Source organism: Urocitellus parryii, chromosome 5 (genome assembly GCF_045843805.1).
Source record: "Urocitellus parryii isolate mUroPar1 chromosome 5, mUroPar1.hap1, whole genome shotgun sequence".
Taxonomy (NCBI): domain Eukaryota; kingdom Metazoa; phylum Chordata; class Mammalia; order Rodentia; family Sciuridae; genus Urocitellus; species Urocitellus parryii.
In genome coordinates, this window is record NC_135535.1 from 47,239,607 (window position 1) to 47,265,180 (window position 25,574).

Genomic DNA, 25,574 nt, shown 5'->3' on the forward strand with positions numbered 1-25,574 from the left:
GATTCCAAGTTTAAATTTAAATGTGAACACCCAAGCAACCAATTATTTTCCAATTAAGTCTAACTAAATTGCCCAGGTTGACCTCAAAACTTCCAATCCTCCTTCATCTTGCCATATTTGGCTGGGATTACAGGCATATACCACCATGCCCAACTATTTATTTATTCTTTATATTACAAGGCATTGTATTATTTTTTGAGATTACATATAAGAGGTTATATCATCAGTAGTTTTCACTTGAAGAGAATAATGTTGATTTACAAAATACTATAAAAAACTATGGGGTCTAGTAGGACTGAGAAGCATTGAGATTAAACTTTAATGCTCCTCCATTCAGGGTAAGGAGAGAGTGAAAAAATTACATTATGCCTCTTTCCCAAAGGGTCCTAATAATAATCATTTATTTATTTGCACAGTCCTGTATTTTCACTTTTTTTTTTTTTTTGGTATCAGGGATTGACCTTGGGGGCATTTGACCATTGAGCCACATCCCCAGCCCTATTTTGTATTTTATTTAGAGACAGGGTCTCCATTAGTTGCTTAGGGCCTTGCTAAGTTGCTGAGACTGGCTTTGAATTTGCCATCCTCCTGCCTCAGCCCGGTGAGCCACAGGGACTACAGGCATACTCCATTTTCACAGCTTTTTGATCATAAATATTTCCTGATTCCATCCTTGGGATACAGTGCCTTCTACAAACCTGTAAATAACCTAGATGGTTCCTCAGTTCCAGATTTAGATGTCATGCAAGCCCTGGTTCTCCAGGATTTCCAAGTAAGCCCCTGACAAACATCTATGGTGAATGATTTTTTTTTTTTAATCCTAATTTACCTCAGACCAATAATTTTGAAATATAGTCTTCTGTTTCTGTACATTGGGCCTGGCTAGTAGGAGTAAAACTTTTATTCAGTTGTGGGAACTGTCATAATAAAATGGGAAACTCTTTAAGAATTGTCATAACACCTTCAAAAATTGTCTTTGAAAGGATCACTCATCGTTGTTACTGGGGAAATTGCTGTGGATAGAAAATCAGAAATCAGGGGCTGGGGATATAGCTCAATTGGTAGAGTGCTTGCATCATATGCACAAGGCCCTGGGTTCAAACTCCAGCACACACACACACAAAAAATCAGAATCAACTAGATCTGGTGGTGCACACCTGTAATCACATCTACTTGGGAGACAAAGACAGGAGTATCACAAGTTCCAGGTCAGCCCAGGCAACTTAGGAAGACCCTGTCTCAAAATTAAAAAAATTTAAAAGGTGGGGTGGGCGGGTGCTGGGGATGTAGCTCATGCTGGAACACTTGCCTAGCATATGTGAGGTCCTGAGTTCAATTCCAGTGCTGCAAAAAATTTATAACCAGAAACTATTCAACTACTAGACATCTATCTCCATGTGGGTAACCCACCACTTTCTCTCCAAACCTATACTCCCGAGTGTATGTGTGTGTATATGAGTGTACTGAGGATTGAACTCAGGGGCACTCGACCACTAAGCCACGTCCCCAGCCCTATTTTGTATTTTATTTAGAGTCAGGGTCTCACTGAGTTGCTTAGTGCCTTGCTATTACATGCACCTGACCCAGAGTATATTTTTAATCTCAGTGAACTGGAGCCATAAACAAACCAGTCACCCAAGCTAAAAGGCTGGGGTGGGGATTGGGGTCATCCTTGATAGCTCCATTCCTGTTTTTCTCATCAATCAAGTATTAATTCTCTGTTTTGTTCCAATTTTAGTGTACGTGCTGCTGAAACCTGCAGGTATTGATTCTCTTTCCTTAAGGCACTGTTACATTGGTAGCTCTGAATAAACTATTTTTTTATATTCACACCTTTACATAATCCTGTCTGAGAATTCGGGTAGGATTCATAATTTCATAGAATGCAGGAGAACCAACATTGTGCCAATTCTGAGCTTAGCCTTCAAGAAAGCCTAACATACTCTACCAGAAAATTCTAGAATAAGTGAATTCAGCAAAGTAGGATATAAAATCAATATCCATAAATCAAATGCATTTATATACATCAGTGATGAATCCTCTGAAAGAGAAATTAGGAAAACAACCCATTCACATTAACCAAAAAAAAAAAAAAAAAAAAAACAAATATCCTTGAGAATCAATTTAACAAAAGAGGTGAAAGACCTCTATAACAAAAACTACATGGGGCTGGGGCCGTGGCTCAGTGGTAGAGGGCTCACATGGCACTTGTGGGGAACCAGGTTCGATCCTCAGCAAATACATGAAAATAAATAAAAGTATTGTGTCTATCTATAACTAAAAATATCTTTAAAAAAAAGAAAAAGAAAACTACAGAACACTAAACAAAGAAACTAAAGATGACCTTAGAAGATGGAAAGATCTCTTATGCTCTTGAATAGGGAAAATTAATATTGTCAAAATGAGGCTGGGGCTGTAGCTGGCCATAGTACCCAAAGCGCTATACAGATTCAATGTGATTTCAATTAAAACCCCAACATCATGGGCTGGGGTTGTAGCTCAATGGTAGAGCACTTATCTAGCATGTGTAAGGCACTCAATCCCCAGCACCATGTAAAGATAAATAAAGGTATTGTGTCCATCTATAACTAAAAATATTTTTTAAAAAACCAACATCATTCCTTATAGAAATAGAAAAAGCAATCATGAAATGCATTTAGAAAAATAAAGAGATCCAGAATAGCCAAAGCAATCCTTAGCAAGAAGATTTTTCACAAGCAGGAGGCATCACAATACCAAACCTTAAACTATACTATAAAGCTATAGTAACAAAAACAGCATGGTATTGGCACCAAAATAGGCATGTAGACCAATGGTACAGAGTAGAAGACACAGAGACAAACCCAAATAAATATAGTTATCCTTGCATACTATACAAAGGAACCAAAAACATACTGGAGAAAAGATAGCCTCTTCAACAAATGGTGCTGGGAAAACTGGAAAGCCATATGCAGCAAAATGAAATTAAACCCCTATCTCTCACCATGCACAAAACTCAACTCAAAGTGGATCAAGAACCTAGGAATTAGACCAAAGATCCTGAGCCTAATAGAGGAAAAAGTAGGCCCAAATCTTCATCCCGTTGGATTAGGCCCCAACTTCCTTAACAAGACTCCTACTAAAGCACAATAAATAAAATCAAGAATCAATAAATGGGACAGATTCAAACTAAAAAAAGTTTCTTAGCAAAAGAAACAATGAAGTTTATATGTAGTGTCTGCCAAAAACTCACAGGTGAGACAATGAAAGGTTTGGAGGAGAAATGATTGGGTCATAACCTTCAACTAATTAGTGAACTAATCCCTAATGGGGTTGAGTGAGTGGTGACTGGGGTATGGCTGGAGGAAGTGGTTCATTGGGGGTTTGGCTATGGGGGTATATATTTTGTATCTGGAGAGTGGCATCTCTCTCTCTGCTTTCTGATTACCATGTGAGCTGCTTCCCTCTACCACTTTTCTGCTGTGATGTTCTGCCTCACCTTGAGCCCTGAATGAGGCGGACCTTCTATAGACCTCTGAAGCTGTGAGCCCCTAAGTAAACTTGTCCTCCTCTACAGTTGTTCTGGTTGGGTCCTTTAGTCACAGCAGTGACAAAGCTGACTAAAACAAGGATGACTAACTGTAAATTCTTTTAAGGACAAAGGCTGTTATCTAACTAGCAGAGGATCTGGTTCATGTTCATTAAGTAAGGGCATGTGAATAGCAACTCTCCTCAAAAGAGTTTCAAAGGTAAAACACATAAATAATTCAAACAATTTTTTGGGGGGAGGGTGCTGGAAATTGAACTCAGGGGTAATTAGAGCCACATCTCCAACCTCTTTAAAAAAAATTTTTTTTAGTTGTAGATGTATATAATACCTTTATTTTATTTTTATGTGGTGCTGAGGATTCAACTCAGTGCCTTACACTTGCTAGGCAAGCGCTCTACCACTGAGCCATAACCCCAGCCTCTCCAGACCTTTTTTATATTTTATTAGAGACAGGGTCTCACTGAGTTGCTTAGAGCCTCACTGAGGCTGGCTCTGAACTCTCAATCCTCCTGCCTCAGCCTCCAGAGCTGCTGGAAAAGCGTGCGCCACTACACCTGGCCAAACAAATTTTTAAATTCTAAGAATGTGTTGGTTTTCTAAGATGCAATCCTTACTACCACACTGTAAACAATTCAAGCACTTTCTAGTGTGTGGCACAAAGTATAAGCACCCAATCATTTGTTAGGTTGTCTACCCCCTACATTATATAAAATGACCTCCATCTCAGAGCTGTACGCAACTAGGCTTTGCAATCTCACTCAATGGCTAAAAATCAGGTTGAGAATCCCAGAGTACAGAACCACAAGTTTGACCATAAAATGGAGACAAAACTGTGAGAAAGCACATCAAATAACCACCTAATCTTTAACATGATATATATTTACTTTGAAAATGAAGGCAGTGATATAAGACCAAGAAATAAAACCTTTATCATAGTTTCAAGGAATGCATGAAATAGAAATACAATAAAACTTTAAATAGGTATCCAACCAAACTTTTATTGGGTTTTATTGCAATCTACTTTTGGCAAGAAAGGGAAAGTGACCATAAGAACTCAGATCAGATTTTATTCAACAAAGCAGTTTTCATGAATGCTTAAGGTCAGTGTATAGTCAGCTCAGCTTCCAGTATCAACTTGAGTACCTCATTGTGGATATTTATGCCAGAATGACAACAGTAAGGCATTGCAAGATGCTACATCATCTAAGATTAAACCACATTTTACATATTATAATTTTTAGGACAGTAAAGTCTTCTAGTACTCTACAATAAATAAGGATTTTAAAAATGTGTTGCTTAGCCCTTGTTGAACAAAATTCAATTATTAGCTTATTCTTTAAGTACTCCAGTTAATAAAGGTTTGATTGTACTTCAAGAATCTGACTTTTCCAAAGATAAAAAAATTAGTTATTTGTTATGACAAAAATTAATCTTAAAAGCACATTCACACTTGTCCTTAAAAGCATGTTTACATCATATATAACTTCTCATGTCTGATAACATGGCTTATATAGCAAAAAGTTATATGCAAAGAACAACTAAAGGGCAATCCTCCCATCCCCACTTCCTCCAAAAAGCCACACTCGGCCTCAGTGTAAAAGTTGTATTTTATTGCCATGCTACAAAATGTATGAAGTTGGCACTGATAGGGAGAAATAGAGAACAAAGGGTGGGAAGGGACAGAGGGCAAATGATGTTACATATACAACAAGGTTTTATTTAAATTAACAGTGGTTAAGTTTTGCCAAGATTAAAAATGCAAACCAAAATTTTAAATGCTGATATGAAACAGCATTAAAATACAATTTGTGCATAGTACAGTATCACTTATGTCTTATTAGAGAAATATGGAATGTTTTTAAAAGAAATTAATTATGGGGGTAAAATTCATATTTCATATACAATTTGGCAATGGTAGTCCCACTGTTAGACAATTTTTATAAAAGAAAAAAATAAAAATCTAATAAGCTACCTTTATACAAAGTTGCTATATTTATGCCTTTATGTAGGAAAAAACATTTATTATGCAAATTAGGACATACAATAATCTTACAATATTATACAATGCAAATAAAAACATAACACAAAGTTTGTCCTTTATAAAACGTATATTTTGCATTTACTAATGCAAATGTGGCACACTGGTGACTACTGTACTATTGATACCAGTCTGTTTCCATGCTATATCGCCCAATTGTCATAAATTGCAACTATAATGATGCTACAAAAGAAATGTTATACCCCCAAAAAATGAGGAAGTAAGGATGGGGAACAGAGATGTAAAGAACAGGGAAAAGATAGATAGGGTGCTGGTTTGGGCAGAGTATATTGTGGTATGTCATAAAATATTTGTTAATTTTTCAAGCCAAAAACATTTTCTATACATTCTGTAATTTCGTACCAATGCCTTTATTCAAATTTGGCAAACATCAAGGAAAAGGTAATTAGTACCACATACCTCACACATCAGAAATATGAATGAGATGCCAATACATCAGTTACTCCTGAATGATGCCTTTGATGGTATGTCTATTTCCCAAATATATATATTTATACACACACTACACATTGCACAAAACACTTAGGCATTATGGGTTAGGAACAGCACAGGGGGAAACTGGGAAGTACTTGTCAGTTTGTTAAAATCTTTAACTTGAGGCAAACACCTGATGGCACATTGTTGTAAATTATGAAAACATAAGGCCCCTGTCCCATTTTTAACAGAACATTACTGAGGTACATTTTTATATACTGTGCCACAAAGTTTGGGAAGTGGGTAGGAAGATAAACATCAGTTTGACTTATTCTAATAACATTGAACTGGGGGCAGGGAGGGTAAACATTAATATCTATAAAAACAAAAACTGCTTGGCAAATTTTTTTAAGTCCCACATGCGATCTATTCTGGATATACTGAGAAGTGAAAAGTTTTTTACTGAGTCTTCAAGAGTAAAGTGCGTATCTCATCACTCCACAGCAGCAGTCAATAAAAGGAACTCTTTGCCAATCTTCCTGGAGAGAGGGAAGGCACCGTATTTTCATTTTTAAAAGGAAAATCAAACTGTGAAATAAAACACTAAGAAAAACATAGGTAATACCCATATCAGCTTCCAACCCTGGTCTGGGATAAATGTTGTTATGATCAATATGGATAAAAGAGGGTTCTACTAGGAAACCCAAATGAACAATGATTATATTTCCAAAGCCAAAAAGTAGAATCACATGTTCTATGAACAAAACCAAATATCTAAAATTAGATTAGTCTCAGAAAATCAGAGACATATGGCCACAATTATATGCCAGTAAAATATTGCAATCTAAAATGCACCTGGTAATAGGTACATTCTTCCAGGACAGGGCTTACTACCCATTACTAGACTACTGTGAAGGACAAGTAGTATTCTAACTTACTTTTCATTAAATAGGAATACAGGTGACTTCCAGAAGACATCCAGAATTAACACCAGTTGTATATCTCTTCCTAATATTCTTACAGTACCTTAAAATCAACTTCTTAGCAGACAAATTGGTCCCATTTTCATTTTTAAAGCACACAGCATTTAAAGCATAAATTGTACTGATTATCTTAGTTACCTAAAAAAATATAAAAACTAAATTAGAATCTGGAGGAAAAAGTAAAAAAGATGAGGCAAAGAAAAATAAAGTATCCAACCTCCAAAATGAATAAACAGATCAGCCCTTTCATTTGGAGATTTATATTCTGCCTTGACTGCTTGTTTCAGAGAAAACCATGTGCATTGGTTCCATAATAATAATTCTTCCATATTACAAAAACCAGTACATAAATTTGGCACAATTAGCAAATCTACTAAGAAAGAATAAAAATGGAACAACATATTAAAAATGGAATCAGGGAAACTGCACATCTACACCACTGCTTTTTAAGAGAACAGTGAACCTTTTAGTAAGCACCAAATTCGGGGGGGGACGGGGGAAGGGACGGGACGGGATGACCACAAAATTCTTGCTATGCTAATAAAATAATGGCACTGAAAATGATGAAAAAGATACCTGTAGTATTTTTTTAAATAATGGTCCCACTCTATTGTTCTGCTAATCCATTCATTCTTCTATCACTAGGTTATTTATTGGATAAATTGGATGTTACATAACTGAAATGTTTTCTTACTAAATTAACCTTAGTTACATCTGGTAGATCCAGACCACAATCTTAAACTTCCTCATATTTAGAGAAAAACAATAAAATATTTTGCAAGGTTACCCAACCTTCTTTCTACTCAATCGTCTCTTGTATTTTCTAGTGTTTTGGAATATGGAACATTGATTTTCCAAGAGTTTGACATCTGAACTCTCCTCAGTATATATAAACTTCTGTTCATTTTACACTCTATGACACAATCTCATTACTACAAGACTTCCACTGTACCTGCTATGCTGGCAACAATATTAACATTCCACTGAAATCAAGGGATAATCAGAGATCTGACTACAAGTGAAAGGACAGCAGAGCCAAGGAACAGCAGAGTGAGCAAGAGTACAACTGCAGCAACGTAGCTGAGGGAATTCCTGCTAAAGTGCTGAGGAGAGTGTCCACAGAGAAAACATAGTACCTTTAGGGAACTTTGCATGTTGAAAGGATTTTTCTTTCTTTTCTCAGCTGCTAAAGATATCGCATATAGACAGAAGAGAAATTTAAAATTGAGAAAATGGTTTTTTTCAACTTGAAAAGTAAATAGCATATAAATAAATACTGGACAAGGGCAACCCTGTTATAGAATAACAGTAAGTTCCAAATGAACCTTCAAAACCATAATTTGACAAAAATGCAAACTAAGAAACAATGAACACATAATCCAATTTCAAAACTATATACAAACTCAAACATTTTAAATTGATAAAGACATTAAACAACAAAATATGACATCCCAAACACTAAGAAATTGAAGTTAAATGGGAACCAAATGACACAAAAGCCTCCAGAAAACAATGTGTTACCAATAAGCTATAGGAGAGAAAATTCAACAGATCTTGGTTCAGATTTTCAAAAAAATGTTTTTGGGTAAAGTGACCTGAGACTGATTCTTAAGCCTACTGTAATTCTGAGTAAGATACCCAAACATGCCCTTCAAATCACATCATGAGATGAGTAAACAGAAAATCTTATCTCCTGCCTGTCTTTCAGCACACACCAACAGCAAACTATATTCATGACACAGACTCTTTCTAGTAACACTGAAGGCAAAGGAGCTGACTGCTATCAAAGGAGGTGTGGTATTTCTGTTTCCTTTTCATATGTTTTGGCTCAAGTCAAAAAGCCTTTAACTAGTGAAATAAAGGATTCCTCAGGTTAACATGCTGGAGGCCACATACTGTGAAGTGAATCTGCAAATATTACTTTCAAAGCCCTAGAGTTATGTGTTAGCAATGCACATTATCAAGAGGCTTTATAAAAAGTTTAAATGCCAACCATGACTTAGACACGAAAGATACACGTAAGTCCAGAATGTTGAATAAAAATCAACCAGCATGTCATTCATTTCAACTCTCATTTTAAATAGGCACTGTGAAAATGGGAATGCTGCTATACAATAATGAGTAGTATATAATGAAATTAGTCTTCTTTAAGGAGTACCTGCTCTACATTAATTCCCTTTAGTTAAAGATGCACATGAAATATTCAGAAAAAATTTTTATCAGTCTATAAAAGGAGTTAGTGTAGAAATGAAAATGAAGCACTTGCATCTTCATTTTAAAAAACTTCACAAAGGTGCAAACAACATAATGCTTTCCAGGCTCACATGGGCAGATCAGTACTATTATGTCTAGTTTTCCTAGATGTACCATCATCTCGTGGCAGTGCTTTCTGCAAATTTGACATAGCAGCAGTTCTCTCAATGTCTATCACAGCATACAACTCTGTGCGCCTGGTAGGGGTTTGTGGAAGGGGAGTAGTAGGCGTTTTTGGAGTCTGAGGGTTGTCAGAGTCACTGCCACCTTCCAAGTCAACCTGTATGTAATTGAGCTGCCTGTGTTCTAAACTTGGGCGTCTGATATCAAAGTTAAAGACTGTTGGTGTACAGTCCCGACGCCTTGAATATTCTATTTTGTGAGCACTTGCCGGCACTGTTACATTCTCTGTATTTACATAGTTATGCATTGGATCTAGATTATTATGGTAGCCATTTAGAGATGGGGTCTTTGGTCCTAAGTTGTCATCTTCATCCCTACTTAGCTTGCGGGCTTCCCAAACTGGAGGCAAAGATGGTAAATTTTCATAGTTTAATAATGCAGTTCTTCTCTGAGCTGAGTTGTTGATATTCTGGGTATCTGAGGTACTGGTAGATGTCAGACGACCTCTCCTGACCCCTGAGGCACTAGGGATAGATAGCCCATTTATATTTTCATATACCAGTTTGTTAACAGAGGGTACATCTCTTCGTTCATCACTGTCATAGCCAGTGTCCCATTCTGTGTTATTCGCACCACTTGCACTAACTTGATCTCTTCCAAGTTGCTCCAGTTTCTCCTTTTCCATTAATTGCTTCTGAACAGGGGTTGGTCCTAAAACAAATTTGACACCTTCAGGTTCCAGAAGAATCTGAGGGTCCCTGTCTTCAATACTACTTGGTTCTTCTTTTGGTGTGTTGCATTCAGCATTAGAAACTCTTGCCTCCAATGGGACATGCACACTTGTGCGATTTTTCCGTTCTTCTTGCACACCTGTAGTGTTGACGTAGGTATGTATCTAAAATGAAACAAAGTAAATCAGTAACTTATTTAAAAATAAATAACTAAAAACTTAAAAGTCTGACCCCATCACATTACCAAAAGTTTTTTGGTACCGGGCATTGAACTCAGGGGCACTCTACCACTGAGCCACAGCCTTATTTTGTATTTTATTTATAGATAGGGTCTCACTGAGTTGCTTAGCGGCCTCACTTTTGCTGAGGTTAGCCTTAGATATGCCATCCTTCTGCCTCAGGCTCCCATGTTGCTGGGATTACCAGGCACACACCACTATGCCCAGCTCTCAAATCTACTCTTAAGACTTTTGCACCTTTTTTTTTTTTTTTAAACTAATAAAAAGGCAGAGAGCCAGGCATGGTGGCTATAAGCCCAGTGACTTGGGAGGCTGAGACCTAAGCAACTTATCAAAACCCTGTCTCAAAATAAAAAATAAAAAGAAGTGGGGATGTGGCTTCTTGGTTAAGTGCCCTGGGATTCAATCCCTGGTACTACCCCCCCAAAAAAACAAACAAACCAGGTAGGGAGAGAGAGGGGAGAATTATAAAAATATCTAAAATATGTTCCTACTTTGGTAAATGAATAACTACTTTAACATGCAGTGTTACACTTGATGGTGAAATATGAAAACATTCTATTAAAAAATCAGAAATAAAATAGGGATTATCACTTTGCTGTTGTTCTATGAATTCTTATCAGTGCATTAAAACATGATTCAGGAATAAGAAATAACAAGTATTGAAAAGGAAAAGATAAATTTATTACTATTTATTGATTATCTGACTATTGTATAAAGAGAAAAACCCTAAAATGAAGATATAAAATAAATAACACACAGTAAGAAATCATCACTACTTAAAAAAAAAAGAGAAAGAAAGAAAGAAAGACTTCTTTAAAAAAGCTCAATGGCATTTTGGAGAGATGATATAAAAATATTTGGAAGTCTAAAAAATTTTAAGATTTAAGAATGAAAGGCAACACTGGGGAAAAATATAATCAAAATAAACAATGTAAGAACTTATTTACTATGTAAAGAACACAAAGAAATTTACTTTAAAAACACTAAAAATCTCTGATGCTGAAAAATCTTACGGTTTTACAAAAGGTGAGATAATAAATAGATGATGGTCAACCAGATGTTTCATTCCACAAATGAAAATTAGAATAGTTAGAAACCTAGCTCCATAACAACATCAACAATATCTACCTTTTTACAAGTAGTTCAGTGATTATAAGACTAAGACATGAAAAGCAGCATAATTTTTTTTCCCCCTTTAGTACTAGGGATTGAATCCAGGGGTGCTTTACCACTGAGCCACATGCTTACTTGTTCCTCAGCCACAAGCAAAGGATGTGTAGATTCTTCACCAACTGAAGGTAAGCGAGCACTTCCTACAGAAGGATGTCTGCTTGAAGGATGAGATGAAGCATCTCCAAATGAGGGATATCGGGGATATCCATTAGGTAAGTTCTGAGCAGCAAACCCTGGAGCTAAGTTTTGTTTATTGGTTTAAGAAGGCAGGGAGATGGGGGTAGGGGCAGAGAGAATAAAAATGAATAAGAATCTAATCTGACTAAGGATTAAGAAAGAGGTTTCTTGTGAGACATATAGAAATTAGAGCAAAAACAACATTCCCCCACCCATATTTTAGATAAACATTTTTTAAACAAATTTATAGCTAACAGTTTTAAAAAATTGATAACAATGCTTCTATAAATAAATGGTGATTTCTAGTGCTATAAAAATATTCACAACATACAGCTTATATCTGATATTTCCCATAGTCTAATATTCAAATTATGAGAGGGAAAAATGCTACTTACTTGTAGGTGTTCGAGGTGTTCTGGGGACTTCCAATTCTGTCTGATGATTATTCCTTTCTACAACTGGCTCTTCTACCACATTTATACTATTGTTTTGCATAATCTCTTGCAACATGTTAAATAATTCTTCTGCACGGGCACACTTAAAGGCAAAGATTCCTACAAATATAAGCCCAAAGGGAAAAATGGCAACCACACCTTTAAAAAAGTTATAAGAGCATCTGTCAAAAAACAAAATTGTCAAGAAAACATTTCTTTTGCCAACAGCAAAAAAGGCCTTCTAAATAAATTTGATAAATTAACGATATTCCCTTTTTCAAAACATAAACCCAATAACAGAGTTCTCAGAACAGTTTTCACTTATTTAAAAGACATGACCCATGGGGCTGGGGATGTGGCTCAAGCGGTAGCACGCTCGCCTGGTATGCGTGCGGCCCAGGTTCGATCCTCAGCACCACATACAATCAAAGATGTTGTGTCCGCCAAGAACTAAAAAATAAATATTGAAATTCTCTCTCTCTCTCTCTCTCTTAAAAAAAAAAAAAAAAAAAAAGAAACCATTAAAAAAAAAAAAAAAAAAAAAAGACATGACCCAAAACAAAGCAGACAAGATGTTTACACTTACTCCACTCTGCTTTTAACAGCAGGGGGAGCTCAACTCACCATTAACAAGGTAATCCTTTACCATTTAACAAGCCCCTTGTTAAGAGTTATTTCGTAAAAAAAAAAAAAAAAAAAAAAGAGTTATTTCGTTATCTTGTTTATCTGTAACATAAGTATTACCATTCCCCTTTTATAAAGTGCAGGAGAGGACAAATAACTTGCCAAGGCCATTTAAATAGTAACAAAACAGAATAAAAAACTAAAAAAAAAAACCAAAACAGAACAAACAAACAAAAAAAATCTGTTCCGTTCAACTCAAAGTTTAGGTTCTTTCCCCAAATAAAAACAATACAGATACTGAGTCAATTTAACAGGAAAAATCACTTACTGGCCTACCCCTTAAAGTTAACACAAGTCAAAATTTCTGACATAGAAAACGTGCTTAATACATGCTTGATAAATACAAAGTTTGTTATATTTTTTCTTAACAACCCACCTATTTGGGGAATTTTCTTTTAAGAGAAAAGTAAATATTAATTTCAAAACTGTATATAAAATAACTAAAAAACAATATTTCAAATATGATAATACCTTGTCCAGTTTGACACCTTCGGCCACTTTCAAAAGAAAAGAGATTCGAGTCATAGCCATAGCGTCTCAGGCAGAGGTAGTGCCATTTTACTGAATCACGTTTGCGGGTATATAGAATCAATTCTGTGTCTGTAAGTTCCATTATGCCAGAACCTAACTCATTCCCATCATCATCCACATTAATGACCTAAAAGAAGATGACAGTCATACAAACATTTCACCAATTCATCAGGAAAATGCACTGTTGCTGATTGATTCAGTTACTTGCTTGTTGTTCATTCATCAACTAATGTGTGTGTGTAGGGCAGAAATGTGTAATAGCATAATGCCTAGTTCACATCTGTTAGGAATTTACTCTCCTACTGGAGAAACAAGATACACAAGCACAAAGTTGACACTACAAAACTCTGTATTATTAATTGACAAATGAATGCAACAGAAACTGTAGAAGGTAGCAACTGTCATCTGCAGTTATTGGAGAAACCTTTATATAAGAAAAGGAGGGCCTTTAGTTGGACATGGGGTAAAATTAAATTTAGACAGGAAATCAAATAAGAGGGAAAATCTGGTTGCTTAGGAGATGTAGGACACAAAATGAATATGTAATGCTAAAATACAACAAAGAAGATACCTTTCAAAGAGACCAAAATAAGACTGGCACAGAGTTCAGGTAAAGAAATGTACTGCTGAGCGTGTCCAACACTAAGAATAACAGGTAAGAATTTATAGAGAAGTTATTGCCCTGGGACAAGGTAAGGTGCTTTATGTATATTTTTCTCATTTAATCCTTATAACAACCCTAAACTAAAATGCAATTAAGACTTAGTGATAAAGTACTCTGCCCAAGGTCGAAACTATAAAGTAGGAGAGGTGTGACCTAAACTAGGTTAGTGTGATCCAGAGGCTATGACTTAGAGCAGAGAAGTCAGATTATGAGACACTTAATAGCTGTGGGTGCTTTCAGCCTATATGTAACAAAATACCACAGGAGTTTCAGCAAACAAGTTAATAAATGATGAAAGAAGATCAATATGATGGCAACTATAGGATGGGTCACAGGGTGATTGAAATAAAGTACAATTAAGAAATCATCTAAGTATGCATGAAAATTATAACGGAAAGGTGGTGCTACAGTTTGGATCTTTTTCTTTATATATTTTTCTAATACATTTTCATATTGTCAGAAAATATATATATATATTATATATATATTTTTTTAAAGTTGGACATCTCTATTTATTTATTTTTATGTGGTGCTGAGGATCGAACCCAGGGCCTCGCACACGCTAGTCGAGTACTCTACCGCTGAGCCACAACCCCAGCCCTACAATTTGGATCTTAAGTGTCCCCTAAAGACCTATGTGCTAAAGGCTTAGACCCAAGCCTGGGGCACAAGTGGAAAGCAGTGGAACCTTTTAAGAAGTAGAGCCTGTGGGAGATCTTCTGGTTATAAAGGGTGTGCCCTTGAAGTAAATACTGAGATCCTCCTCCTCCTTCTTCTTTTTGTTCTTTGCTATGAGGTGGGTAGTTCTGCTCCACCATGCACTCTGCCATGATGGACTGCTATCTTGTCACAATCTCAAAGCAAGGGGGCAAATAGATCATGGATTGAAACCTCCAAAATTGTGAGCCAAAATAAACCTATTCTCTATAAGTTGATTTATCTCAAGTATTTGTTACAATAACAGGTGGTGATGAAATTGAAAGGCACTTATAAAATGACATTTTAAAGAAAGTATTACCAGAACTGTATGGTTAATTGAATACAGAAGACCAAATGAAAAATAAAAAAGGATTCCTACTATGGTTAGGATGTTGCTAGTCCCCAAGGGTTCATGTGTCAGAGGCTTTGTCTACAGTATGGCAATGCTGAGATGCTCCTTAATACTGGGGCATGCCCTCAGACGGCATTAAGGTAGTTCTTGAGGGACCTCAGTTAGTCCTCAGTGACTCTTTAGATTTCAGTCTTGGAAAGTAAATTTCTTGCACGCATTCCCAGCATTGTGATTATATCTGCCATGAGGTGGTATAGTCAAACTGTGAGCTAATTAAACCTCTTTTATGGTTTAGATACGAGGTATCCCCCAAAAGCTCATGTTTGAGACAACACAAGAAAGATCAGAGGTGAAATGATTTGGTCATGACTCTTAACCTAATCAGTACATTGTAGACAGGGTGTGGCTGCAGGAGGTGGGTTAGTGGTGATGTGCCTTTAAGATATGTATTTTGTCCCTGCTCTGCAGTGTCTCTCTTTCTGCTTCCTGGAGGCCTTGTCTGGAGCTGTTTCCTCCTCCACTCTTTAGCCATGATGTTATTATGCCTCATCTCAGGTCCACAGCAATAAAATTGACTATGACTATCTATGAACTCAGACCTCTGAAACTCCGGGGGACAAACTTTTCCTCCTTTAAAATTTTTGTAGTCAGGTCACAGCAGTACAAAAGTTGACTAAAACAACGTAGTTTCTTTGTAATGATTTAGCCTCAGATATTTTGTCATATTAATGAAAATTGGACTAATACAATTTCATATTGTCAGTAAGAAAATGTCATTATTTATTCACACAAAAAAAGGCAGGATAGGGGGAGGGAAGCAAATGAGAGTCTGGTGATAAAAGTGAAAAGGTAACATATATTAAGTAAAAGAAGTACATCCAAGTATGTGGTGAGATATATAGCTCAACCGGTTTTACTGACCTTAAACTTATTCCGATGGTTATCTGGCACAGTGTCTTTATCTGGACAGCTACAACAGCTACCCATGGCTTCTTCAGAAGACCATGTGAGCACTACATGGAAAATAATTTGGAGAAAATTATTTGGTGAAGGATATAAAAACCACAAAACAGAAAAGGGCTTTAGAAATCATCTAACATAGCCAGGCACAGTAGCACACACCTATGATTGTAGCTACTCAGGAGGTTGAGGCAGAAGGATTGTAGGTTAATATCAGCCTGGGTAACTTGGCAAAACCCTACCTCAAAATAAAAATTTTAAAAAGGACTGATGATGTAGCTCATCAGTAGAGCACCTGCTTAGTATGTATGAGGCCCTGGTTTCAATCCCCAGTGCTGGGGAAAAGAAAAAATCATCTAACACAAGCATGATATTTTTAATTATAATTATGAATGTATAAATTAATGAGTTTCACTGTCTCATTTCCATACAAAGTATAATATTTTGATACAGAAGAAAATTAAGCTCCAACAAGGTTTATGGCTGAAGCTAAATTTCAAATAACTAATTGGTCAATTGTGGGGTGGGGTTACCAGGGATTGAACTCAGGGCACCTGACCACTGAGCCATATCCCCAGCCTTATTTTTTATTATATTTAGAGAGAGGGTTTCACTGAGTTGCTTAGCATCTTGCTTTTTGCTGAGGCTGGCTCTGAACTCACAATCCTCCTGTCTCAGCCTCCTAAACCACTAGGATTATAGGTGTGTGCCACTGTGCTCAGCAAGTTGGTCAACTTTGCTTAGTGACAATAAGAACAAATTTTTGTAAAGCAGATGTGACAGAAACCTCAAATTTCCAGTTTAAGTTACAAAAGTCTGTCACATATTTTAAAATTACTTAAAAAACAAAGCAATTTATAATCTGACATATAATACTATTTAAACAATTAATGTATTATTATTTAAGAGTTAATCACATAATTAATCCTCTATTATCACAATAGGGATTTCATGTCCTTTAAAAAAAAAAAAAATTTCCAAACCTTGCTAGACGCTAGACTTCTAGCTTGGCAGGATTGGGGTGGGGGTGGCAGTAATTGGAGATTAAAACTAGGAAAGCTTTACCACTGAGCTACATCCCCAGTCCTTTTTAAATTGTGAGACAGGGTCTCACTAAATTGCTGAGGCTGATCTTGGAACTTGTGGTTCACCTGCTTTAGCCTCCCGAGTTGTTGGTATTCAGCATGTCCCACAATGCCTTTGGTTCTTATTAGTCACTATAGGCTCTCTTATACACCCTCAAGACAGAAATTTGTTAATAAGATACAATTTCAATTTGGAATAGTACATTAGTAAGAGAGAAGACCAACTCAAAATTTAAGCAGTAATGTTACACAGAGAATATTGGCAGAATGGATAGGTATGTCTATATAATTGTTCTTTTCCACAGAAGATTAGCAATAAAAAGTTATATAGGCAATGCTAAGTGTTCAAGAGCATTCCAAATGAACAAACAGGAAAAATTCAAAATTAACACTTCTAATTTTGGGAAAGAACCAGAATGAATATGACAACAGTTGAAAAGGGAGAGGGAGGGGAACACAGGAGCTACAAAATATAAACATAAATCTGATTGAAACTTGTTTAAAATTCTTCAGTGCTTCTCCACCACTTTCAGGATAAAATTTTAAATCTTCAGTATAGCATAAGGTCCTTCAAAATCTGGTTAAAAGGTTCAGTTTTAACTCTTCCTGCCCTCTGTTTAAGCCCTACCCTTAGTCTAATCAGACTGAACAAGCTACAGTTTACCCAGAGAATCTTTATTCTCTCACATCATTCTATAACCACTCTCCTTCTGCTGCTTCTCTTTCTCAAGTTTCAGAAGCCAGTGCCTCTAGGAACTCTTTATGGCTCCAACCAACCTGGGCTTCCCATACCAAAGCACCTATCCCACAATTCTTAGTAGAATTGTGACAGGCTGTTTATCTGTTGTTCTCCTGCCACAGTTTGCAAAGGCAGACCTCATTTGTTCTTGCATTGCTAGTGCCAACACAATGCCTAGCACACAGTAAGTGCTTCAGTCCCTTTGTGAGCTGAACAGGGCTTTACTGAACAAAAGTGAAGAATGCCTGGCAGATTTAAGTACTAAGAAGATTAAAGGTATACTATCCAGTAAAGTTAGTTAAGATCCATGATGGTTGATATTTTACTCTTAACTAATATGACAACTAAGTATCATGATACAGCCAGGCACAGTGGTGCACGCCTATAATCCCAGCATCTTGGGAGGCTGAGGGAGAAGGATCGAAAGTTTGAAGCCAGCCTCAACAACAGCAAGGCAGTAAGCAACTCAGTGAGACCCTGTCTCTAAATAAAATACAAAATAGGGCTGGGGATGTGGCTCAGTGGTTGAGCGCCCCTGAATTCAATCCCTGGTACCAAAAAAAAAAAAAAAAAAAGTATCATGGTGCAATGATGATTAAGTCACTGCTTGTACTTCTGAAGAGCAGTAAGTCTAAATGGAGAGAAAGAGACGTAAATAGATTATGCACCATAATCAACCTTCTATTAGAATATGAGCAGAGTTCTGAGGGCCCAGGGAAGAAATAAGGATGAGTAGAGCATAAAGACAACCTGAAGCAGATAACATTTATCATCCTAAATTTCTATTGTAAAACAGAACTAAAGGCTTATAGAATGAGGGATTTATGGAGACTGGTAAGATCAGTCATCAAAGTACTACCCCCCCCAAAAGGTAGCTAGACTAAGTAGGCTGTGATGAGAGCTCAGTGAAGGATAGAGATCAAGATTATGCAGTTTGCTAGCTATGCTCTGCAGTCCAGGGTCAGAGATAAGAGAACAAAGAAATTAAAAGATGTTGGCAATGCATGAGTTTGAAGTGATAGATCATCTGACCGTTAGGAAAAAAAGTTGAAAGATTAGAGCTAACTAAAGAAAATGGAAAAAGAAAAAGAACACAGGCTCAGCACCTTAGCAAGACCCCGTCTCAAAATAAGAAGAACTGAGGATATAGTTTAGTGGTAAAGCACCCTACGTTTTCAAATCCCAGTACAAAAAAACAAAATCTAACATGCTTGGTATGAGTGAGGGACTGAAACTGCTAGAATATAGGCAGTTGTCCATCTTCCAACTTCTAGAAAGAGGAACCCTCACACCCTTTTTCAAAAACTTACTTGCTAACTTACTTTATCCACTCATCATTTATTTTGCTCTTGGGGACTGAATCCAGGGGTGCTTTACTACTGAGTCACATCCTCAGCCCTCAAAAGAGATTTTTTAATGTCAAATTTATTCACTTCCCCCGACTCCTCTATTTTTTGGGGGGAAGGGGGGGGTAGATGGACACAATGCCTTTATTTATTTATTTTTATGTGGTGCTGAGGATCAGGCCAGTGCCTCACACATACTAAACAAATGCTCTGCCACTAAGCTACAACCGCAGTGCCCCCCTGCCAGATTCCTCTTGAACCATAAAATCCTAGGCAATGGGAAAGGCTAAATACTAACTATTCTGCATTTATGACCACCAGATTAATATTTGGAGACCACATCTGAGTTATTTGAAACTTAATAATATGCACTAATAGTATAAACACTTAATGAGAAACTATGTGGTCTCATCAGCATCACTCTTCCAAGCCAATAACTCAGCAAAAATGCAAATGCTTTTGTTATGCACCCTCAAAAAATGAACTAGGGTATATTCAAGAAAAAAGATAGCTCCTATTTGGGAAGATCGATATTTCAATGAGTCTACTGAATATTTTAAGTTCATATATATTTTCTTGGTTTAATTAAAACCATTTTTCCTTATTCTTTGGAGATGGAAGAGTCAGCAAATAGAAGGCAAAGAGCTTGCTTTTAAGAAAACATTGGGGAGAGGGAATGGATATAGAAAAGACAGTAGAATGAATCGGACGTAACTTTCCTATGTTCAAAAATGAATATACAACCAGTGTTAACTCCACATCGTGTACAACCACAAGAATGGGAAGTTACACTCCATGTATGTATAATATGTCAAAATATACTCTATTGTCACGTATATCTAACAACAACAACAACAAATACATTAAATTCTCCAATTTAAAAAGAAAAATTATTAAGTTGTGGGCTTGGGCCCTTTTTACCTAAGGTAATTTTAACTCACCTAGATCTGGCCATTAATATTCTTAGCCTCTGCTGCTGCATCAGGAGTTTAATCATACTTCAAAATACCATGTTTTATTTGTTTGCTGACTTAACCTAGAAATAGTAGAAAAAAGTTGAGAATTTCTTATTTCTTTTAAAATATTAATTTTCCTTATGAGATTTGTGTGTGTGTGTGTGTGGGGGGGTTACTGGAGATGAACACAGAGGAACTTCACTACTAAGCCACATCCCCAACCCTTTTTATTTTTTATTTTGAGACAGAGTCTCACTAAGCTTGCTTAAGCCCTCACTTATTTGTTAAGGCTGGACTTAACTTTCCCCAGCTTCCCAAGTCAACTGGGATTACAGGCATGCACCACTATGCCCAACTCCTTATGAGATTTCTGATAGCATTATTAGCTCAGTTAACCTATTTAAACAAACTCAAAAGTCCAAAAACTGATAGAAAATTCTTTAATAAGATAAATTTTTAAAATTAATGATTTGTACATATTAGCATTCTTTTAAAAAAATGTAAAAATGCAACAGTCCAAATTCTGTGATGTGTCTGGCTTCTCCACTATAGCTAATGACACTGGATAACTCACTTCTGCATACTTATATCCTAAGCCATAAATAAGGGTTAGATTAAACCACCTTCAAGATCCCACTCCAGCTCTAAATCCCTATATTTTAGCCAAGGGGCAGACTAATTTTCCAACTTTTTCTAAACCTCATGTGCCATCATTTGTCCTGCAAAGGAATGACTCTTTTTAGAATCCATGCTCTCTATCTTCCTATTCCACATGACCCCCTAGAACCAAAGAAGTCATTCAGAAAATAATAATAAAAAGCATGTCAGAGCTGGAGATGTGGCTCAAGCGGTAGTGCGCTCGCCTGGCATGCGTGTGGCCTGGGATCAATCCTCAGCACCACACACAAACAAAGATGTTGTGTCCGCTGAAAACTAAAAAATAAATATTAAAAATTTTCTCTTTCTCTCTCTCTCTTAAAAAAAAAAAGCATATCAGAGAGGCACAGCATAGTGACATTACATCAACAGATTAGTTTAAAGTTATAAGACAAGGACCTGGGTTGTGGCTCAGCGGTAGAGCACTTGCCTAGCATGCGTGAGGCACTGGGTTTGATCCCCAGCACCACATAAAAATAAATAAAATAAAGGTATTGTGTCCATGGTATTGTGTCCATCTACACTAAAAAATATATATCTCCCTTTGTTTTCCCTAATGGGCAGAATCACAGCCTCTGGGACAGGAGTCTCTTGCTCTTCTCCTTTGCTAACAAAGCAATAAACCTTCTTTAAAAAAATAAATAAATAAAAAAGTTATAAGACAATTCAACATAGCTTTGAAAAATTTTCAGTCAACTTATTCACTCTCTACAACAAAGAAAAACTAACCAAACTCATTCAAACACAGGCACTGAATTAGGAGTTACAGGAAGAGTCTTGCTTCAACCTACCTACTAAATAGAGTTAACAAATATGATCAATATCTGAAATGAATATTTCCAAAATCATGCACCAACATAACCAACTTTCAGCTCTGGACTTCAAATACCCTATATATAAAATCAGCATGCCAGGTGCTTGCTTACACCCTCTGTGAACTGCTATTACACCTCACTTTCAGGTGCACAGCAACCTAGTACCTCTTCTATAGTATCCCCTTCTATTCTCCAAAAGTTTAAATATATATCATGCTTATAAGCCTACAATATAATTTCTCTTATGTAAATATACACCTTTTGTCCAGTTCCCTCTTGCAAAGCTGTTAGTCAACTATAACTCAAACTCAAGGAAAAGTAGAAGGTTTTGAAATGAAATTAAACATATTAAAAAATCAGTGTACTAACCTATAAAGTTCTTAAAAATATTAAAATTTCCCCATTGAATCCATAAAATTTTTATTCTGACCTCTTTTTGAGGATCAACATTTATTTAGTTCATTGTTTAATTATTTTGACTATTAGCACTGCCAAAGTATTGTGGAGTGTTTGCTTGGTTAACTGTTTTTCAGGGTAAATATCTAGCATGTCAGTTGAGTCAGGATTTAAAGGACTTCCTGTGCTTTCAGGATTCTTTCTTCAAGAACACACATTCTGAGTTCCAAACTGATATAGCCAAGCACTCCTGGTATAAACATAAGTCAATGGAGCAATGGGTGTCCTGACTTGGGCTTTGATTATAGATGCCTCAGATACTCTTGCTCATCTTTGGTTCCCAAAAGGTGAAAGGGGAGAGATGGTTATAGGCACTATTTGGAGCTAAAATATTTTTGTTTGTTTGATTTTATATTGGGGACTAAAACCAGAGGCACTTAACCACTGAGCCACATCCCCAGCCCTTTTTGAGACAGGTCTTGATACACTGCTTAGGGCCTTCCTAAATTGCTGAGGCTGGCTTTAAAACTGTAATCCTCCTGCCTTGGCCTCCTGAGTTGCTGGGATAATAGTCAAGAGCCACCGAGCCCAGCTAGAGCTTAAATCTTTTTTTGTTTGTTTATTATTAGAGCTTTATAATTACACATATGTTGGGTTCATCCTGACAAACTCATACATGCATGGAAATCGATTTTAGTTCATGATTCCCTTCTTTTTCCTTTCCCCTTTTCCTTCCCATCCTCCCTACCCTCTCCCATTTGTTTTCCTCTACTCTTACTAGACTGCCTTTCACTTATTTATTAATTTGTATTCAACTGGTTCTTTATTTTTTCTTATCTTCCCTCCCCATTTTCTTTAGTTTAGCTTCTGCTTATGAGAGAAAACATTCAACTTTTGAGTTTCTGAATTTGGTTAATTCCCTTAACATGATATTCTCCATTTCTATCCATTTACTGGCAAATGCATTCATAGCATTCATTTTTATGGTTGAGGACGTATAAATATTGCATTATATACCACAATTTCTTAATCCATTCATCTTTTGACAGGCATCTGGGTTGAGTCCATAATTTAGCTATTGTGAATTGTGCTGCTATAAATAAACATTGATGTGGCTGTGCTGCTGTGGTATGCTGGTTTTAGATCTTTGGGGAAAATACCAAGCAGTGGGATAGCTGGATGGCTTCATCCTAGTTTTTTGAAGAATTGGAGCTAAAAAATCTTATTGTTGTAACAAGGATGTTTTTCTGTAAAAATAGGTATACATAACAACATCAACTATAATGTGTACTCAAAAAGAATACATGATTTTACCAAGAAAATTATCAAGAAGTCAAGAACTAATGTCTACAACCACTATTATTTTTTCTATAGCAAACTGATTTTAAAGCTCTTTAATGTATGCTGGGCATATGGTCATTCATATAGCTCATTTAATCCAAAGAACCACCTCATGAAATAGACACTATAATATTATTAGTGTGCTCTAAATGAGGAAATTAAGGCTTTAAAAAGTTAAGTAGTTTTCCCAAGGTCAGTAACTGATAAGAGGAAGAGCCAGGCTTAATTCCTGATCACACTCCAAAACCCTAACAATATATGTGTAAAATGAACTATATATGTAAAAAGCTTAAAATAGTGCCTAGCATATTTTAAGTATTCAGTACATATTAGCTATTGAAATAACAATAATATCATAAAACAATGCTGTAGGCCCTTGGCAGTAAGTTAACTTTTCTGTGCCTAAATTTCTTCATTCTTAAGGTTAGAATACCTAGTTCATAGCATTACTATGAAAGCCAAATAAATTTTGGATATAAAGATATTTAGGGGAAAAAAGACATTTAGAAAGACAGCATTATTGTATCACCACTCAAGGTAAAATCCTGTCTCTTGACTCACAAAGCAACCTTTAGTACTGTAAGCACCAAAAGCCTAGGAATTAAGCACCTTCCTTATAACAAGTGTTACATTAATAAATTTAGTAAAGCTGTCCTAAATTACTCTAAAAAATTTCTGCAGAATGACAAGCCAAGAACACTGAACTCTATTCACAAGTGTGATTATATATTTGGTGCTTAGAAAGGCATATTTGCTCTTTCAGTTTCACTAGCACTGAGGGTAAATTTGGCTTATACTATGGTAGTTCTGTTCAAATACAGCCAGGACAGAATATCTATAGTTAGAAGGACAAAAATGTAACTCTAGATTTTGGAAGAGCTAACTGCCATGGATTTAAAATTCATAAGAATAGCACTCAAAAACTCTTTGTGTTTTTTTTTTTTTAAACCATTGGGTAGGTCATTTTCATTTGTATTCATTAGTTTCATCTCCCCAACCCCCAATTTTTGGGGAGGTACCGGGGATTGAACTCAGGGGCACTTGCCCATTGAGCCACATCCCCAGCCCTGTTTTATATTTTATTTAGAGACAGGGTCTTACTGAGTTGCTTAGTGCCTCACTTTTGCAGAGGCTGGCTCTGAACTCAAAATCCTCCCTGTCTTAGCTTCCCAAGCTGCTGCAATTATAGGCGTGCACCACCGCACCCGGCTAGTTTTCTATTTATTCTTAACATCGATAAGGATTTATTGATATTATTCTGAAGAAGAGTTAAATAGAAAAAGCCAAGGAGAAGAGATCATTATGTGAAAACCCAGTACACATACAAAAGTTTCCGTGTTAGCTGAAATTCTAAAGTATATGCATACACACAAATTAAAGGGTAATTTTAAGCATCTATCTGTTAATATAGTTAGTTGCATCTGCATATTCCTAAATAGATCTCCCTTCATTTACATTTTGTATTTTAAAGGCAATGTTGGTGAACCACTTTGCAATTCATAATAACCCTCCATATACCTACCTAACTTTTTTTAACTTGTGGAAAAATTAATTACATTACTTATAAATCATTTCAATATTTGGTCGTTTATTTTTTGGACACTCTTTAGGTCTAATCTAAATTTCCTGTACTGAAGTTAAACCAGATTCCTCTCATTTGTTTTCTCTGTAAGGGACAAATAAAACCAGGATGATCAAGAAAGATCAAACACAAATTTACAAATAAACTACCATCAATTTGTTTTTGGGTGGATAAATCTAAAACATTAAAGTAGTATTTCTTTATTTCAGATAAAGTTGCTTAAATGAAGATAACAAAAAGTTACTTTGTAGATAAAAGTAATTTGTAAACAATTATCAATGCTAAGGAAGGAATAAAAAAATTAATTCATTCACTTCTGCATCCACACTGCAATATTCAACAAGTATTCCCCCACACCACCCCACCCTCCTTTTTTAGGAGGGTGTTGCTCAGGCTGGTATTAACTCCTCTCACCTCAGCTTCCCAATAAGCTGGAACTATGGGCATGTGCCACCTTGTCTGGCTTCTAACAGTATTTTCTGAATACTTAAACTTTCTGTCAGGAACAGATAAAAGACACTTTCCCTAATTCCAGGGGGCTTACTATCTAGTGAGAGAGAAAGACAAGAAAATGAATATCTGGCAGAATTGGTGACTCATGTACTGGTTCTATGAGAATATTTAACTCGGAGTACAAGGAAAGAGAAGT

The 25,574-nt window shown here is 36.2% G+C and overlaps 1 protein-coding gene across 1 annotated transcript in view; it reads right to left on the reverse strand.

Annotated features, from left to right (window-relative positions):
* Nucleotides 1-4,546: 4,546 nt before the first annotated feature.
* The window catches only part of Frs2 (fibroblast growth factor receptor substrate 2), a 118,920-nt gene continuing 97,892 nt past the window's right edge, over nt 4,547-25,574 (reverse strand). The window contains exons 4-8 of the mRNA XM_026386669.2: nt 15,970-16,061; nt 13,274-13,460; nt 12,080-12,238; nt 11,583-11,746; nt 4,547-10,256 (exon numbers count right to left, since the gene is read on the reverse strand). Coding sequence (XP_026242454.1) covers nt 9,306-10,256; nt 11,583-11,746; nt 12,080-12,238; nt 13,274-13,460; nt 15,970-16,061 — 1,553 coding nt within the window. The 3' untranslated portion in view covers nt 4,547-9,305. The remainder of the gene's footprint in view (nt 10,257-11,582; nt 11,747-12,079; nt 12,239-13,273; nt 13,461-15,969; nt 16,062-25,574) is intronic.